General features: G+C 42.8%; 2 protein-coding genes and 1 non-coding gene across 8 annotated transcripts in view; all 3 read right to left on the bottom strand.

The window, feature by feature from the left end:
* Positions 1 to 21: 21 nt before the first annotated feature.
* znf207b (zinc finger protein 207, b) lies at positions 22 to 6,281 on the bottom strand. 2 transcript variants are annotated; one of them, XM_021567912.2, is made up of 11 exons: positions 6,080 to 6,281; positions 5,426 to 5,552; positions 5,193 to 5,328; positions 4,881 to 5,072; positions 4,558 to 4,639; positions 4,301 to 4,365; positions 3,628 to 3,761; positions 2,324 to 2,422; positions 1,397 to 1,624; positions 1,014 to 1,170; positions 22 to 855 (listed from the first exon to the last, which is right to left on the bottom strand). In XM_021567912.2, exons 1-11 carry the CDS (start codon positions 6,118 to 6,120, stop codon positions 710 to 712), a joined length of 1,407 nt encoding a protein of 468 aa, XP_021423587.2. In that variant the 5' UTR covers positions 6,121 to 6,281; the 3' UTR covers positions 22 to 709. The 2 variants fall into 2 exon arrangements, with proteins under 2 accessions (XP_021423587.2, XP_021423588.2); XM_021567913.2 differs by lacking the exon at positions 2,324 to 2,422 and having other exon boundaries at positions 6,080 to 6,276.
* On the bottom strand, positions 4,151 to 4,279 carry LOC118940678. Its single transcript, XR_005037264.1, has one exon. It is a non-coding gene; the product is annotated as a small nucleolar RNA SNORA49 (small nucleolar RNA).
* A 10,243-nt stretch (positions 6,282 to 16,524) lies between the features above and the next one.
* Positions 16,525 to 18,542, bottom strand: part of rhbdl3 (rhomboid, veinlet-like 3 (Drosophila)) — a 53,590-nt gene continuing 51,572 nt past the window's right edge. For all 5 annotated transcript variants that reach the window (XM_036949504.1, XM_021567917.2, XM_036949505.1 and 2 more), the window contains one exon: positions 16,525 to 18,055. In XM_036949504.1, the coding sequence (XP_036805399.1) occupies positions 17,784 to 18,055 (272 nt within the window). In that variant the 3' untranslated portion in view covers positions 16,525 to 17,783. The remainder of the gene's footprint in view (positions 18,056 to 18,542) is intronic.

Consider the following 18,542-nt stretch of genomic DNA (forward strand, 5'->3'; position numbering starts at 1 on the left):
TGGGTCAGGAAGAAAACAGTGTTGGATTTTAAGTGAGTTTTATTACAACATAGATAGTTTAAAACAGTACAGAGAATAAGTTCACACAAGTTACCCTTTTGATCATGGAATAAACCTGAAATAAGAATGAAGCTAGAGACTGATAGATAATAATAATCCATGGTAAACTACTAAACAGTTGGAATCGTCATCATAAAGGAGGACCCTCACCAACCATACGGTTGGGGACAGGGCGTCCAACAACACACAAAGTGTGCTGTGAGGGCCTCGTCACCGACTTACTCTACACAACAGAAAATCATATATTTACAGGAAACTTGCCTTTTTGTAAGGGGAGGGCGATACGATCATGTTACTCCAGCAGCGAGCAGTCAAAACAATATGAACCATATTTAACACACTTCACTTCTACAAACCTGAGTGAAACATGAGAAGAAAACACCATACATGTATCAAATCTGCACAACGACAAAGTTGTCATTATCATCAAGTTGTTTTGTGTGTTTTGTTGTTTATGTTTTTTCCCCATTAAAGATGTAATGTTAAATGTCCGTGTGCTGCGTATATATATATTTTTTTTCATTAATACTTTTCTTCACCATCACTGGTTGGTCTTACAGCTCATTGGCTTGGGCTAGTTTTAAAAAGCACAAGGTGAGAAAAGGTTTAACCTCCAAACCTAGTGAGGGGTCAGGTCGTTGCGACTGCTTCAGTATCGTCCCGCAGGAGACATGACGGGGGGCCGCATGCCCATGGGAGGCCCTCCTTGGTATCCCATCGGAGGGCCCTGCCCATACGGAGGCATCCCGCCCTGCATGTAGCCAGGCATACCCTGGGGGGGACCACCATACTGACCTGGAGGGAGGAGGAAGTATATTGAAACATCACAATGCAAGCAAATGCAAAAAAAACATGTTTTAACTGGTATGATACTTGGTCTTTCGTGCCATCAAAGGCTACAAGTTTCTCTCCATCAGTTAATTTTTTGGTCTAGTGATGCCATAACATCTTACCGTGCATGGGGTGCCTCATGCCAGGCTGCTGCGGGGGCATGCCCTGCTGTGGGGGCATCATGCCGCCCACGGCCGCCACAGGAGGGGCAGACATGTGAACCTGCCCCTGCCTGGGAACGTTACGCTGGTACCGGGGCAACTGAGCCCGTCGCTCCTCCTGTTACCGGGCAGACAGACACAGAGAGGATTCTTAGACAGGACACAACACTAGCCTATCCCTTTCAGTGCAACGGCAAGGACAAATCACAACTCAATTACATTATATTTGACTAATTTGTTTTAAACAAATATTAGTAACAACAGTAACGCGACATAGAAAAAAAAGTACTTTCTCATTCATTACTTACTGTGAAAGGGCAAAACGCAAAGCAGGAGCAACTTACCAGTGAGATATCCTCATCAGGGTGGATCAACTTACTGGTTGCACTCATGGTGGTGAGGGTGGCCGGCTTACTGGTCACTGTGGCGGGGGGCTTGGCCACAGTGTTACTAGGGGGGTTAGAGGAGGATGAGGCAGAGGACTGGGTGTAGGCGGGGAATGTTGCTTTGGGAGGATCAGAGGAGGTGGAGGGCACACTGTGGGGCACAGCTCCAGAGGCACTCTGCTGAGCCTGGGAGACCGGAAGGAAGATGCACTGTCAGATGGGTGAGTGACTCATCATGATCACACACACACAGATTACAATGCTCTCCTCTCATAGGAATCAGATATTCAGACATTTGACCTACTGACTCCTTAGAAGGGCTTTCTAAACAGAATTTGTCCCATGGTTTTTGACCACAACAAGCGATTGGTTGATTCCTCAGATTTTCACAAGCAGAGTGCACTGTACATCAAACTAATGCTGAACAGATTAGCACTTTAAATGACTGGAAAATATCAGTTCAGCTGAGACACTCAAGAAAAACTCATTTCATATCACACATTGCTGATGAGCATTGCATTGTGCAAAATACCATCTGAGGAAATCCATGATAATAAGTCAGGGGAGGGGGAAAATAAGCAGAAAGCAAGCTGTGCCTAAACAAAAATACATATTTTAAATCACCAACTCAGTGCTAAGAAAACTAAGGCAGGCCACACACAGGCATGCAGCAAGTCCTCCTAAGGGAAAGCCGACCATCAGCTCATCCTTTTGGTGGAGCGGTTCACAAAAATGCACACGGAATGACAAAAAGCCTGTTGAATATGCTAACTTAAGTTCATATGTCAAAACACAGACATTTTGTAGCATTCCCAACCAAATCAAGCTGATACGCTGCATGCCACAGGAGTCTATAGGACATGGAAGTGAAAGAGTCCTGCCTACTTGTGGAGTGTTAGAGAACAGAGGCTTAGAGGCAGCAGACTGAGAGTCTGCAGTGCTACTGGGAGAGGCTGTGATGGTGTTTGGAACATGAGAGCCCATCTGCAGCATAAAGAAGAGAGGCAGAGTGAACAACACCAGCAGAACCGAGAGTGAATACCAGCAGCTCTGGAGAGGAAAACGAGGAGAGGGCATTTTGATAATGAGCTGTAGTTCCTTACTATGGATGCATTACTGATACAACTCTGCTATTGCTGCTCCCTATTAGGCTTGGGCGGTATACCATATACTGGGGTATTTGGAAATAGCCACAGGATGGTTTTTCAATACCGTTGAAATGATTTCTTAGAAGATTGCATAAATGTGAATATTTGTTGCTACATTTCAAGTAAATACCTGCAGTCAACTTGTGCAATATGGTAAGAGATAATGATTGCGTATTTCATTTCACCTGTCAGAATTTTTCATTATGAAGCTTACCGCTAGTACCCAGTCACATGGTGTTTGTTTAGAAGCACACAATAACGAGACACCAGAGCCTTGTGAGTCATTCATTGTTGTGCAGCACACGCCAGGTGATCAGGTTACAGTATGGAATTCACATCTAAATGTTCACCAGCTAGGTGTTTTATAACTTTTAAGTAAAAACAGTCTAAAAATGTGCTAAATGCTCTGCAGCTGTACATTTGGTTTGCTAATTTAGTCGCTAGTTAGCTATCCAGCTAAGTGGTTAGCATCTTACAAAATTAATTATATTGCCGGTAACAGCAGAAAATCCCCTCTTGGATCAAGAGCCTTGCTGTCTACTATTTGTGTTGTGCGGTCCGCAAACTAACATTTCTGAGTTACTTTTTAGAACTTTGTGAGCTGGGATGTCTGTCCTGAAAATAGTTTAGGTCAGAGGCCGTCTACATGTTCACAATGCGCTCTTTATCATTTAGTTTGCATTCTATGGGATTTTACATGTACTTGTTAGCATTGCTAACCTTTGGATTACAAAAGCTCAGCTGGGGTTTGAAAATAATGTCCCTTGTGTTCAGTGCCGGTATTACCGAATATACCAATATGGCACAAGGTCAGTATGAAGGTATGACACACTGGATACTGCCCAAGCCTACTCCCCACCATTAATGATGATATTCTGATAGTATGCATGTGCCGGAGATGAGCGCACCAGTACAACCATCTTAACACAGAGGAAATACTCTTGGTGAATTATTCTATTTAAAATGAACAAGGTAAACCAATGAGACAGTTATGACAAGATACAGCTCCATCCCACCTCGCCTCTTGGCAAGGTGACCCACCTGTACTGCGCTGGGGAACAGGGGCTTGCTGACGGCAGCAGGGGCTGCTGCGGAGGGTCGGGGCATCCCTGCCGGGGTGGGGACCTGGGCCATGTGGGGCATACCAGGACGGTGACCCATGTGGGGTGGCATTCCTGAAGACAAGACATGAGGTCTCAATATCAAATCACAGTCCTTTCTCAGAAAGTTAGGGAATCCATGACAAATATCATAGCAGGTCGTTTCTAGGTCATGATAGAATTGAGAATGAACATGATTTTGCTCTACTAGAGCTAGGACAATAACCACTTATCGTGGGCATTTTGCTGATATCGTTCATTATGATAAATAACCTATAGGGCCCTACTAGAGAAATGTGAAGTTTGAAACAAAATAAGTTTGATAACCGGACAATTGATAGCTACAACATTCAAAGTAGTAGTATTTTTAAGGGTAATATTAAAACTGTGGTGCACATTCATGTTATAAGCCTATCGTTAAATAGATGTGTCCACGCCGCCCAGCTCTATGCTAATCTTGTGAAATTGTCAGCTCTCTCACAAGCCTCATATAGGAGAATAGTCCTAGGTGAGAGACGGCCACAGTGCTCTATCCCCTGTCAATGCCATTCCACCCCACTGGGTACAGAGTGACTGGAGTAAGTGAGGGGAAGAGGGGTACCGACAGTGCTTACCTGGCGGCATACCAGGCATCCCTTGCATCATTGGAGGCATCATCCCTCCCATCCCATGCATCATGCTGTAAGGAGATCAAACCAACAGGTGTGAGTTACAATCTGAATGATCAAATCTAACTGTCTGATGTTTTAATAATAAGGCAGATCCTGCAGCGACGGACCAGTTCAGGGCGACATTTAACTCCTGCAAAGAGTGAGCAAACGCATTGAGGGAGGAAAATGTCACCCACTGAGTAGTATCAGTTAGTACTCACCCTGGTGGCATTCCGTGCATACCAGGGGGCATCCCATGCATCATGGGCGGGACACCGTGACCTGGCATCATAGGGGGCATTCCTGCATTGGGAAGAAAAGGGAAGGAAACTAGATTTTAACCAATACACCAGGTATAATTTATTAGCCATTATTTGGTGATGCTGGGGGAAAAAAATTCTTTCCAGTTTGTGGTTTGTTCAGAATGGGCATGATTCATTCACAATTCAGAGCAGTTGAACATTTTTTACAATCATCATTACTTGATGCAAATGTCTTACTGGCAGAACAAAGCAATCGTATGGCCATTCAGCCCATGTTCTACCTGAGTAAGCTCCTGGTGGCATGCCTGGAGCCCTGGCCCCGGGGGGGATGCCTGGCTGGGCCATGGGAGGGACATAGCTAGCCTGGGGCTGGGCAGCAGGCATCTGCTGCTGAACGAACGAAGGGCCTGGAGCATCATCATCGTCGTCATCCTCGTCAGAGTCGTCCTGATTCTGCTTCTTCTTCTGGCTCTCTGAACACAAAGTAAAGGGGTATTTTAGCCACACAGTAGTTCTTTAAGATGATTTGTTCTGGCTGTAGACTTCTATGGTTCTCAGTACAAATGCAGGAAATTACGTTGACACTAACTAACCCTGTTTTTGTTCTAATGTCCGTCTCCTCTCCTGCATATCCTTCTCTGGAATTCCTTCCATGCCATAGATTTCCAATTCTATGTCTACCCTTCCAGGTATGGCATTGGGGACCCCGTCGATGGTCTCTTTGTGAACCTGAAAGACCCACGCCATCAATGATTCATATAACAAATAAAAGGTATGACCACACAGATTAATGAATAACCAACATGTTGTTAATGTGAATACCAACCTGCATACAGTGGATTGCCAGCCCTGGACCAGTGTACAACTTCTTGTGACATATATGGCACTTAAAATGTTTGGCCTTTTGATGTTGGATGAGGATCTTTTCATCATCGAAATCTCGATTACAATACCTTCAAGTTGTGAATTAAGGAAATGTCAGAGTATATACTAACGTTAGCAAGCTAGCTAGTTGGTTTCATTCAATCGAGGGTGCCTCCTCCCTGCTATAACGTTGCTCCTTTAATTTAACGTAAGGTATAGTTACTCTTTGAGCACGACTTCTGACCACCATCTATGACAGACAAGGTATGCCGACTAAGCGTCATAAACTGGGTAGTTGCAGATAGCTACATAATGAATACAATAAGTTACTTTGCTAACTAATAATGCCGCTAGCTACTTAGCTAACATAGCTAGTTTTCAGCCTAAAATGTTCGTCAATATACACCATTTGGGTTTACTTTGTTGAGATAAAACTAAAAGAGAGTGTTGGAAAATTACATTGCAACAACATTATTACAGAAATACGACAAAGTATCAAAAGTGCGAACAGGTCTTGTGAGGCCTACATTATCTTACTTCGCTAGCTACCTTGCTAAACATTCGAGCCCTCACTTTCCTTTCATGCGTTTTGTCTATACCCCAAACCAAAGGATACCAGCACCATGGCTTCATCTGCTTCTTCTTCTTTCGCCCCATCTTTCAGATAGTACTTGGAAAGCAAACGTAGAATAACAAACACTGAAATTCGTTCTTATTATGTCATAAACATTAGCGACATGCTGTATGACAACGCCGAAAATGGCGCTTCTTCAAGTGGAGGAAGTGGATTATGATTTGCTCCCACAATGCTGTGCTGATGGAAAACGTGCACAATTCCCTAAACAAAAGTGCGTTAAATACGTCTTTCCAGTACATTGACGAAGTTGTATTTTCTTGTGGGATTTGATCCGAAATCCTCGGAAATTAATAATCATACCATTATTATATTATTTTATGTGTTTCTGCTCGCGTCATTTCAATGCATTCTGTGCCGGTGTAATAACTTTAATGTCCACATGGGAGCGACATTGCACCATACTATTGTATGGTGATGAAGGCGTCAATGCTGTGAGCAATTCAAATGTCGATAAATATATATATATATATATCCTTATAGTAGAACAACAATAATTAAGAAATAATGCACGAGGGGATGTGGTATATGCCCAATATACCACGGCTAAGGGCTTTTCTTACGCGCAACGCGGAGTGCCTGGATACAGCCGATTAGCCGTGGTATATTTTCCAAAAAACACAAACCCGCAAGGTGCCTTATTGCTATTATAAACTGGTTACCAACGTATACGGTCTGATATACCACGGCCAATCAGCATTCAGGGCTCGAACCACCCCGTTTATAATACTGAATAGCACAAACTTGCAATGCATGCCATGCATTATGATATGGATGTTCAATTTCATTTGATTCAATAAAATGTTCTAGAAAAATGTATTAGATCAGCACATGGACTCAATAGGGCCTAGATTGCGAGTCCCCCAGCCCAGTGCCTTGCATATAAGCCAGACTCATTTGAATAACTGAAAATAAATATACCCAGTGCTGTGCTCAGCAGTCTGAGCAGAAAGGAAACAATAAATCTACTTCAGAGAATCTCCGTCTTCACCCTCCCTCCCTTCTCTTTAAATCGCTCCCCCTCCATCCCTTTCTCTCCCCTCCCTCCCGTTCTCTCTCCAAGGTAAATGATTCATTTGGAAAATGGGATATTTATGCAAGTGAGTAAACACAACAGAAGCCAATTTCAGGGCTCCTAATGAATGTTAAATTGTATACATTGGGAGCTGCTGTTGTTTCCTATACGGCAGTGACTAGACTAAAGAGAGACCACAGTGGCAGGCCTCCATCTCTGAATGAATTAGGGCTGACTCTTGTGTACTCAAGCATTTATTTTATTTGTATATATTTTATTTTACTTGTGTTTATTTTTTACCATAAACAAAAACACACATAATCAAAAACAATAGACAACTGAACTTTTACCTACATTTCACAAATATGAATGATATCACACATGCTCAGACCTACATGTTCCCACCATATCCACGCCCGATGTTGTTTCTAATGCTTGTAAGACCTCAAATTGTTTTATGTCGTTTCTGTCTGTAGCCAGATTTTAAAATATATATTTAAATAATAAGGCATATAATTTCGTTCATTATGTTCCAACACTCCCTCCATCAATATCAGTTATTTTTAAGTCTTGGATCCAATAGGTTCTATATGTTTTTAATAGATTGTCAGTTGAGTAGGCTGCCTACAAGGTTTTGTATATCTGACCTATCCAATGGCGACCCATCATTTTTAGCAAAACACTGAGAGTAGCAGTTTGTAATGTTCTCTAGTTGCGCAGTGATTGGCTCAGTGTTCTGTCACTCATGAGGAGCTTGAAAACTCAAAGCCCTTGGGTGCTGCCATAGAGTTACATTACAAGTGCCCATCCAAGAAGGCTCAAGGTCTTTCAACATCTTAGCTAGCAGTCATCATCATGAATCAAGTCGAAAATCTACTGGCAAATCCTTTTTAATGAAGAGAAATTATAGATAAAACGTATCGGTGCTAATCGGCCATTGGACCTAAACATTACACAGCAAGTTGGAAATCGCAAATTCAACAATGAGTGGTTTGGAAGGAATCAGTGGCTAACTGCAAGCTTTGCAAAGCAATCACTAGCCTGCTATTCAGTGGTGGCTGTGTGGTCCCAAGTCTGGGTTTAAGGGTCTCTTTTCCATGTTTAAAATGATAAACATTCAACATTGGCCATGCTGTCAATCCAGCATGATTTCTGCCACGCTCAAAACAACTGTTAACTTGTAACTGAGAAATCTGACCAGTGAGTTCAAGACAACTGGGAAATTAGGAAAAAACAAGTTTACTTTTTGAACGGTCATCCAATTCGGAATTGTAAGTCGGGAACTCTGGCCTTTTATAGAGCTACAACCTAAAGATCACTGACGTCATCATCATTTGATCTAGTTTTTTTTCCAGAGTTCCCAGTTGTCTTGAAAGCACCATAAATCCAGAGAATGCCAGACTTTGATGACAAAATCTACCCAAAAGGACTGCCGTGCCACCTTCATGTTCAAGTGAGCACAGCACAACAAGGTGAGTCCAAAAATGTATTGTATGCTGCTGCATAAATTATGTAATATGCCAGGGAGATATGTATACTGTAGCTAAGAAAGTAATACTAAGTGTATGTTGTGTAATAGGCTGTTAGTCGTCCATGTGCTGCACCCTAATAATTTGGTCTATTTTTCCCTCTTAATTTCACCTAACGTTACTGTTCTTACTTGGTGGTGCATATGTAGCCTATAACCTGTTTTAGAGAAATGTAATCATCGCATATTGGAAGAGCTTTCATTGTCTGCTTATATGTCCCCTTTATTTATCCTACGGTTCTGACTTGGTGTACAGGGAGAACACTGTAAGAACGGCCCATGTTCTGAATGGTGTCGCTGTACATTTCAAAAGTGCTGAACAAATAGTTATATTGACTACGTCGGTCCTAGCTCGCTCATTAATGTCTTAATCGAAAATGCAGATAGCCTCTTATCCCCTTGTCGTCCCCTTATGCCATTGTTTCAACATCTCAATTGTCAGTAGAAACCACATTTGTTTAAGCAAGTATGCCATATAAGCTATGTTTTTTTAAAGACAGTAAATGAGTCTGAGTGAACTGTTTGGATACCAGACAAGGCTCCACTGATAGCCAGGTGTAGCAGTGGTTATGTGTTGGGACTGCTGTTGCGATTTGCTGCTGGGACAGGTTTACAGTGCATTGGGAAAGTATTCAGACCCTTTGACTTTTTCCACATTTTGTTACGTTACAGCCTTATTCTAAAATAGATTTTTTTAAATTCCCTCATCAATCTACAGACAATACCCCATAATGACAAAGTGAAAACTGCTTTTTATTCATTTTTGCAAATGTATTAAAAAATGAAAAACGGAAATTCCTTATTTACAGAAGTATTCAGACCATTTGCTATGAGACTCAAAATTGAGCTTAGGTGAATCATGTTTCCATTGATCATCCTTGAGATGTTTCTATAACTTGATTGGAGTCCACCTGTGGTAAATTAATTGATTAGACATTATTTGGAAAGGCACACACCTGTCTATATAAGGTCCCACAATTGACAGTGCATGTCAGAGCAAAAACCAAGCTATAAGATGCTCCCAGAGCTCCCAGACAGGGTTGTGTCAAGGCACAGATCTGGGGAAGGGGACCAAAAAATGTCTGCATTATTGAAGGCCCCCAAAATCACAGTGGCCTCCATCATTCTTAAATGGAAGAAGTTTGGGACCACCAAGACTCTTCCTAGAGCTGGCCACCCGGCCAAACTGAGCAATCAGGGGAGAAGGGCCTTGGTCAGGGAGGTGACCAAGAACCCGATGATCACTCTGACAGAGCTTCAGAGTTCCTCTGTGGAGATGGGAGAATCTTCCAGAAGGACAGCCATCTCTGCAGCACTCCACCAATCAGGCCTTTATGGTACTGGCCAGACAGAAGCCACTCCTCAGTACAAAGGCACATGACAGCCCGCTTGAAGTTTGCCAAAAGGCACCTAAAGACTCTCAGACCATGAGAAACAAGATTCTCTGGTGTGATGAAACCAAGATTGAACTCTTTGGCCTGAATGCCAAGCATCATGTCTGGAGAAAACCTGGCACTATCCCTAGGCTGATGCATGGTGGTGGCAGCATCATGCTGTGGAGATGTTTTTCAGCGGCAGGGACTAGGAGACTAGTAAGGGTCACCTTCCAACAGGACAACGACCCTAAGCACACAGCCAAGACAACGCAGGTGTGGCTTTGGTACAAGTCTCTGAATGTCCTTGAGTGACCCAGCCAGAGCCCGGACTTGAACTCAATCGAACATCTCTGGAGAGAGCTGAGAATAGCTGTGCAGAGACGCTCCCCATCCAACTTGACAGATCTTGAGAGGATATGCAGAAAAGAATGGGAGAAACTCCCCAAATACAGGTGTGCCAAGCTTGTAGCGTCATACCCAAGAAGACGGCTGTAATCACTGCCAAAGGTGCTTCACCAAAGTACTGTGTAAAGGGTCTGAATACTTGTGTAAATGTGCCATTTCATCTTTTTATTTTGAATACATTTCTAAACATTTCTAAAAACCTGTTTTTGCTTTGTCATTATTGGGTATTGTGTGTAGATTGACAAGGGGAAAAAACAATGTAAATCATTTTAGAATAAGGCTGTAACGTAACAAAATGTAGAAAAAGTCAAGGAGTTTGAATACTTTCCGAATGCAAGGTATGTAGGCCATTAGTTTTTCACCTTTATAATACAATTAATGTATTGGTTAGTGTTGTGTTGTCTAGAGGCTTTGCTTGCATGCACCCCCCCTTCCCCCCTTTGCATGCACCCCCCAATCCTTGCATGCACCCCCCACCCCCACCCCCCACCAAGATTTACATTCCAAAATTGCTACTGGACCTATCTATCATATGGGTATCTGTTTCTGACTCAAATTGCATTCCCTCAACATTGCTCTGATGCCCAAAAGCTTTTAGGTCAACATTTTGTTGCATATATTTGAAAATGTCTACAATCGTGGCCAAAAGTTTTGAGAATGACACAAATATTATTTTTCACAAATTCTGCTGCCTCAGTTTGTATGATGGCAATTTACATATACTCCAGAATGTTATGAAGAGTGATCAGATGAATTGCAATTAATTGCCAAGTCCTTCTTTGCCATGCAAATGAACTGAATCCCCAAAAAACTTTCCACTGCATTTCAGCCCTGCCACAAAATAACCAGCTGACATCATGTCAGTGATTCTTTCGTTAACACAGGTGTGAGTGTTGACGAGGACAAGGCTGGATATCACTCTGTCATGCTGATTGAGTTTGAATAACAGACGGGAAGCTTCAAAAGGAGGGTGGTGCTTGGAATCATTGTTCTTCCTCTGTCAACCAAGGTTATCTGCAAGGAAACACGTGCCGTCATCATTGCTTTGCACAAAAGGGGCTTCACAGGCAAGGACATTGCTGCCAGTAAGATTGCACCTAAATCAACCATTTATCGGATCATCAAGAACTTCAAGGAGAGTGGTTCAATTGTTGTGAAGAAGGCTTCAGGGGACCCAAGAATGTCCAGCAAGCGCCAGGACCGCCTCCTAAAGTTGATTCAACTGAGGGATCGGGGCACTACCAGTACAGAGCTTGCTCAGGAATGGCAGCAGGCAGGCGTGAGTGCATCTGTACGCACAGTGAAGCAAAGACTTTTGGAGGATGGCCTGGTGTCAAGAAGGGCAGCAAAGAATCCACTTCTCTCCAGGAAAAACATCAGGGACAGACTAATATTCTGCAAAAGGTACAGGGATAGGACTGCTGAGGACTGGGGTAAAGTTATTTTCTCTGATGAATCCCCTTTCCGATTGTTTGGGGCATCTGGAAAAAAGCTTGTCCGGAGAAGACGAGGTGAGCGCTACCATCAGTCCTGTGTCATACCAACAGTAGAGCATCCTGAGACCATTCATGTGTGGGGTCGCTTCTCAGCCAAGGGAGTGGGCTCACTCACAATTTTGCCTAAGAACCCAGCCATGAATAAAGAATGGTACCAACACATCCTCAGAGAGCAACTTCTCCCAACAATCCAGGAACAGTTTGGTGGCGAACAATGCCTTTTCCAGCATGATGGAGCACCTTGCCATAAGGCAAAAGTGTTAACTAAGTGGCTATGGGAACAAAACATCGATATTTTGGGTCCATGGTCAGGAAACTCCCCAGACCTTAATCCCATTGAGAACTTGTGGTCAATCCTCAAGAGGCGGGTGGACAAACAAAACCCCACAAATTCTGACAAACTCCAAGCATTGATTATGCAAGAATGGGCTGCCATCAGTGGCCCAGAAGTTAATTGACAACATGCCAGGGCGGATTGCAGAGGTCTTGAAAATATTGACTCTTTGCATCAACTTCATGTAATTGTCAATAAAAGCCTTTGACACTTATGAAATGGTTGTAATTACAGTATATTTCAGTATTCCATAGTAACATCTGACAAAAATATCTGAAGACACTGAGGCAGCAGACTTTGTGAAAATTAATATTTGTGTCATTCTCAAAACTTTTGGCAATGACTGTACATTGTTCTCTCCAAAATGACTTTGTAATTCTGTCATATCTGTCAGAGATAGGCTTTCTGCAGGGTTTTGTATATGTCATCTGTCATATGAGTATAATTTTCTGACTTAAATAGAAGTCCCTCATATTGTTATAGTGTTCTTAATTGTGAAGTTGTTCATGTTCTCAGCTCCATCCTTTGAAAACAGACACGTGAAACAATTCTGGGGATGAACGTGCGCAATCTTCAATATGTACCCTTTCTTCCTCTTTAGTGCATTTAACAATATGTCACAAGTAAAAGGCTTGGGAGGCGAGTTGATACATTTCCAAGTCTGGAAGTAAAAAAAAATAAAAATGGTCACATACACATGATTTTGTGAGTGTAGCGAAATGCTTGTGCTTCTAGTTCTAACAGTGCAGTAATATCTAACAAGTAATCTAACAAATTCACGACTACCTTATGCACACAAATGTAAAGGGAGGAATAAGAATATGTACATATAAATACACGGATGAACAATGGCCGTGCGGCATAGGCAAGGTGCAGTGCATGGTATAGAATACAGTATATACACACGAGATGAGTAATGTAGGATATGTAGACATTATTAAAGTGGCGTTATTGAAAGTGACTTTATTGAATCCACACATTACATTTATTGAAGTGGTCAGACATTTGAGTCTGTATGTTGGCAGCAGTCACTCTATGTTAGTGATGGCTGTTTAACTGTCTGATGGCCTTGAGATAGAAGCTGTTTTTCAGTCTCTCGGTCCCAGCTTTGATGCACCTGTACTGACCTCGCCTTCTGGATGATAGCGGGGTGAACAGGCAGTGGCTCGGGTGGTTTGTTTTCCTTGATGATCTTTTTGGCCTTCCTGTGACATCGGGTGCTGAAGGTGTCCGGAGGGTAGGTAGTTTGCCCCCGGTTTGTGAGTGTTTTAGGTGTCAAGCCACATTTATTCAGCCTCCTGAGGTTGAAGAGGCGCTGTTGCGCCTTCTTCGCCATGCTGTCTGTGTGGGTGGACCATTTCAGTTTGTCCGTGATGTGTACGCCGAGGAACTTAAAACTTTCTACCTTCTCCATTACTGTCCCGTCGATGAGGATGGGGGATGCTCCCTCTGCTGTTTCCTGAAGTCCACAATCATCTCCTTTGTTTTGTTGACATTGAGTGAGAGGTTATTTTCCTGACTCAGAGGGCCCTCACCTCCTCCCTGTAGGCTGTCTTGTCGTTGTTGGTAATCAAGCCTACCACTGTAGTGTCATCTGCAAACTTCATGATTGAGTTGTAGGCATGCATGGCCACGCAGTCATGGGTGAACAGGGAGTACATGAGAGGTCTGAGAACGGACCCTTGTGGGTCCCCAGTGTTGAGGATCAGCATAGTGGAGATGTTGTTTCCTACCCTCACCACCTGGGGGCGGCCCGTCAGGAAGTCCAGGACCTCGTCCAGCTTAATGACAATTTTGGAGGGTACTATGGTGTTAAATGCTGAGCTGTAGTCGATGAACAGCATTCTTGCATATGTATTCCTCTTGTCCAGATGGGTTAGGGCAGAGTGCATTGTGATGGCAATTGCATCGTCTGTGGACCTATTGGGGTAGTAAGCAAATTGGAGTGGGTCTAGGGTATCAGGTAGGGTGGAGGTGATATGATCCTTGACTAGTCTCTCAAAGCACTTCATGATGACAGAAGTGAGTGCTACGGGGCGATAGTAATTTAGTTCAGTTACCTTAGATTTCTTGGGAACAAGAACAATGGTGGCCATCCTGAAGCATGATGGCACAGCAGACTGGGATAAGGATTGATTGAATATGTCCGTAAACACACCAGCCAGCTGTTCTGCGCATGCTCTGAGGATGTGGCTGGGGATGCCGTCTGGGCCGGCAGCCCTGCGAAGGTTAACACGTTTAAATGTTTTACTCACGTTGGCCACGGTGAAGGAGAGCCCACAGGCTTTGGTAGCGGGCCGTGTCAGTGGCACTGTATTGTCCTCAAAGCGGGCAAAGATGTTTAATTTGTCTGGGAGCAAGACGTCGATGTCCGCTATGGGGCTGGTTTTCTTTTTATAATCCGTGATTGACTGTAGACCCTGCCACATATGTCTCGTGTTTGAGCGACTTTACTTTGTCTCTAACCACCCTTAGACTTAGGGAAATGTAAAACTATCCTATTTACTCAATGAGTTTTATTTGCTCATATAAAGTCTGTTATGGCCAAGTATACTAAGAATGTCGTCTGTGGGGTAATTAGTATTACCGAAACCAAATATAAAAACTTTGGGAGCAATGCCATTCTAAAGAGGTGTATTCTACCTGTAAGATTTATGGGGAGATTGATCAATTTAATTAGATCTGCTTTCAAGTTGTTGAGTAATGAGATGAAGTTATCTTTATGTATTTTTTCTTTGTTTTAACCTATTAAGCATCCTAAGTATTTTATATTTTTTTGTGGTCCACTTAACAGATTGCTGTAGATCATGAGTTATTCTTTTTATTTTTCCTATGGCCATTATTTCAGTTTTTAGAGTATTCCAGAAATATTTTTAACAATGGGGGCATTACACTCAATATTAGTCAGGTATATCAGGAGATCGTCGGCAAATAAGTTTAGTATATATTCATGTTTACCAATACTGATACCTGTTACGTTTGGGTCCTCTTGTCCAATTATTTCTGCAAGTGGTTCAATTGCCAGTGCAAACAGGAGGGGGGAGAGAGGACATCCCTGTCCGGTGCCCCTTTCTAAAGCAATTTCTTCAGATATTGTATTATTTGTGTATATTCTTGCTTTAGGATATTTATATAATATTTTTATGACATGTATTACTTCAACTGGAAAGTTGAATGCTTCCAAAGTTTTTAATAGAAAACACCACTCAAGACGGTCAGTCGAAAGCCTTTTCAACATCATCAGCCATTATTGATGTCCTCACGCATTTCATTGATTACTTTGACATCAACTGTTTTCTCCAAGGCCTCTTCGGCTACTCAGGCTAGAGTGTTCGCCAAACACCATTTGGAAAGTAATAAGCTGTCGGGTGATCCCTGACCACAGAGAAAGACTGCTGTGTGTGTCTGGACACTATGATGTTTGGAGCGAGGACACAATTGGGTTTGTTTAGATATCTTCACAACACTGAGGCCTTTTCTCTATTGGTCCCTTGTTGTCTCCATGGTTTGCCTATGTGAAAGAGGCCTTAGTCTACTCTAGACAATCCGTTTGCTGAACAGTCATCGGAGTTAAAATGTGTTGCTAAAAAACTGTCTGGCTGGGGTAGTTGTGCAATAGGGTTATTGTATGTGTGTGTGTGTGTGTGTGTGTGCGGGAGGGGGGGGGGCAGTAAAACAAAAGGCATTGAATGAAAATGGTCTTTCAAAACACTTGTGCAGGTTGAATCATAAATAACACCAAGAGGTCAGAATACGTTTCATTATAAAAACAGTTTAATGTATTCCAGTACAGTATTTACATATCAAATCTACAAAATATGCACATGTTAAAATATTGTCAGTTACCACTATGTTCCGTATCATAGACCTTATTATATACAATCAACAAATGTTAAATAGACAGGATATTTTACACATCACAATGTAGACCAATTCAAGAATCAACAACCAGCTATTGTATGTTAACATATTAATTTGTTAATAGTTACAGTCTTATTATTTATTTTGTGTGAAGCGGCATAACGTGAGGTTAAGTTAAAGTACACTCTTGAGCTAGACTGGGTGCCAGTCTGTTCCTGGTGCCATGTCAACTCCATGTCACTCATTGTCATGCCAAACATCTGTGGCTTGACAATGACAGCAATGGAGTTGGTAAGAGCACAAACAGATCTGGGACCAGGCTAATTTGAGCCTTGGCTGGTTGAGATGCGACGTGTTCTCCTGATGAAGCAAACACAGCATCCAATACAACATGGCTTAGCTTTCTCCTTAATAAGGGCATTGACAGTACAGTACTAACTGAAGGCTAACTCTGCAGGGAGGGACCTATTTACATGTAGCACCATTTCCACAGTCTGTAACAGAGTTAAAGATTGAATACCTATCAATAAGTCTGTGCCAGAAGGAGAATGCTGACATTCAACTCAACCAGTACTCATCCCAAAAGGCAACATATTCTATTATTAAAACAGTACATGTTCTCTGTAGTGCTCTGTATTTTGTATGCTATTGGTTAAGGGATGGTTTTGGCAACGGTCAGGAACACAGAGGGTTTGAACCGCACTTCTATCTTTGTTTCAACTTCCATTTCCATTTGCACATAACAAAATAATGTAAATCAGTGTAACCCGGATGATACTGTCCTCTTTTCCAATACTGTCCACTCCTCCAAAACTGTCCACTCCTCCAGTACTGTGCATGCCATACTGTATAGGTGAGAACTCTCTCTCTCACACACACACACACACACACACACACACACACACACACACACACACACACACACACACACACACACACACACACACACACACACACACACACACACACACACACACACACACACACACACACTGCTTTGAGGTGACAAGAGTGCTTGACACAGTTAAGACTTAGAGCAAGACACACCAAAGGCAACAACAAAAACGTAAGCCAATTCACCCTGAAAATATCTAGCTTGAGTTCCCATCTCATTCTGCTTTAGCCATTTGTCTTGCCAGACATATTGTGAAAGGCAACAATGTACACGTAGCATCGTTGAATGTATAAACAGTCAGGTAACCAGACAAAAATCAGGAAGTTGGAACAAACCCATGTCACATCAGATGTACTCAGTACAGTGTAACATGTCGACAGTGGAACATTTCATAGCTTCATTTCAGATAACAGTACTATAGTATGACAGGTTGAAGACATGGGTATCATCACAATCTCCAACCCTATGAAATTGTCCTTTATTGAAGCTAACTGTCATATTAACCTCTTTCTTACAGTTACAGGCACCATTGGGTTTAAGAGGAGATGCCGCAATACTCTGTTCCATACAGTACTCTAGAATGAAGATACAAATTCTGAAGTCTTGGACCTAGATTGTTACGTTCCATCGGATCTGAGGTACGCAGTTGGCCCTCTCAGTTTTCTCTGAAAAGCCCAACTGACTTAGCATGCAGCCCTGCACTATTGTGACCAGACTTGTTCGGAGGCCTGTGGGCCTGGGGGCGAGGGTGCAGCTCATGTAGCCACCTCTGGAGCTCAAAGCGTGGGGGGGAGCCGGACGTCCAGCAGGCTGTAGGCGAAGACGTTCCAGAAGACAGCACAGAGGACAAAGAGTAAGTAGACAGAGAAGAAGATCCAGAATAGAGACTGCTCTTGGAGACGCTGCTCGTAGTTCTGGAGGACTACAACCCCCAGGGTGAGCCCCACCATCACACCCCCCAGGTGGGCCACAAAGCTGGGGTTGGGGCAGGGCGGGAAGGCCGGCGGGTAGAACCGCAGCCACACGGCACGGCCAAACTCCACACTCACTGACGAGGGGGGAGAGAGAAGGGTTACCATAATGCTGGCAATAGTCCTGTTTCCATAGTGAACAAGTGATATTGTTATTTTTTTGTTTTATTTTATTGTAAATACTGCTATGTTTATCTCTTACAAATCTTGGTAACTTGCCAAATTGTAAGTGTAAAATAGTGAAAGAAAGTGAAAAATAAGAAGTTGGTTATGTACTATAAAGGTTAAGACCCCAACAAACCCGTCCTCGTTGCTCACATTCATCTTACCAGTAAGGTATGTTCTTTCTAAGTGTCTATTGCTAGCCACAGGGCCCTTCCTGTCTCCAAACCTACATCCACCACGGTACGAACTAGGTCAAGAGCAAGGTTGTTGTAACAGTACGCAAGACCGGAGTTCCCTCTAGCGACTTTGTTTTTTAATGATCCAAATGAACAGCGTGTTGGTTTTGGTTACCTGCAGGCTGTGGCTAGTCACACAGTGGTGTAGGGACTGACTGGGGTA

This window comes from Oncorhynchus mykiss, chromosome 17 (genome assembly GCF_013265735.2).
Source record: "Oncorhynchus mykiss isolate Arlee chromosome 17, USDA_OmykA_1.1, whole genome shotgun sequence".
Lineage (NCBI taxonomy): Eukaryota > Metazoa > Chordata > Actinopteri > Salmoniformes > Salmonidae > Oncorhynchus > Oncorhynchus mykiss.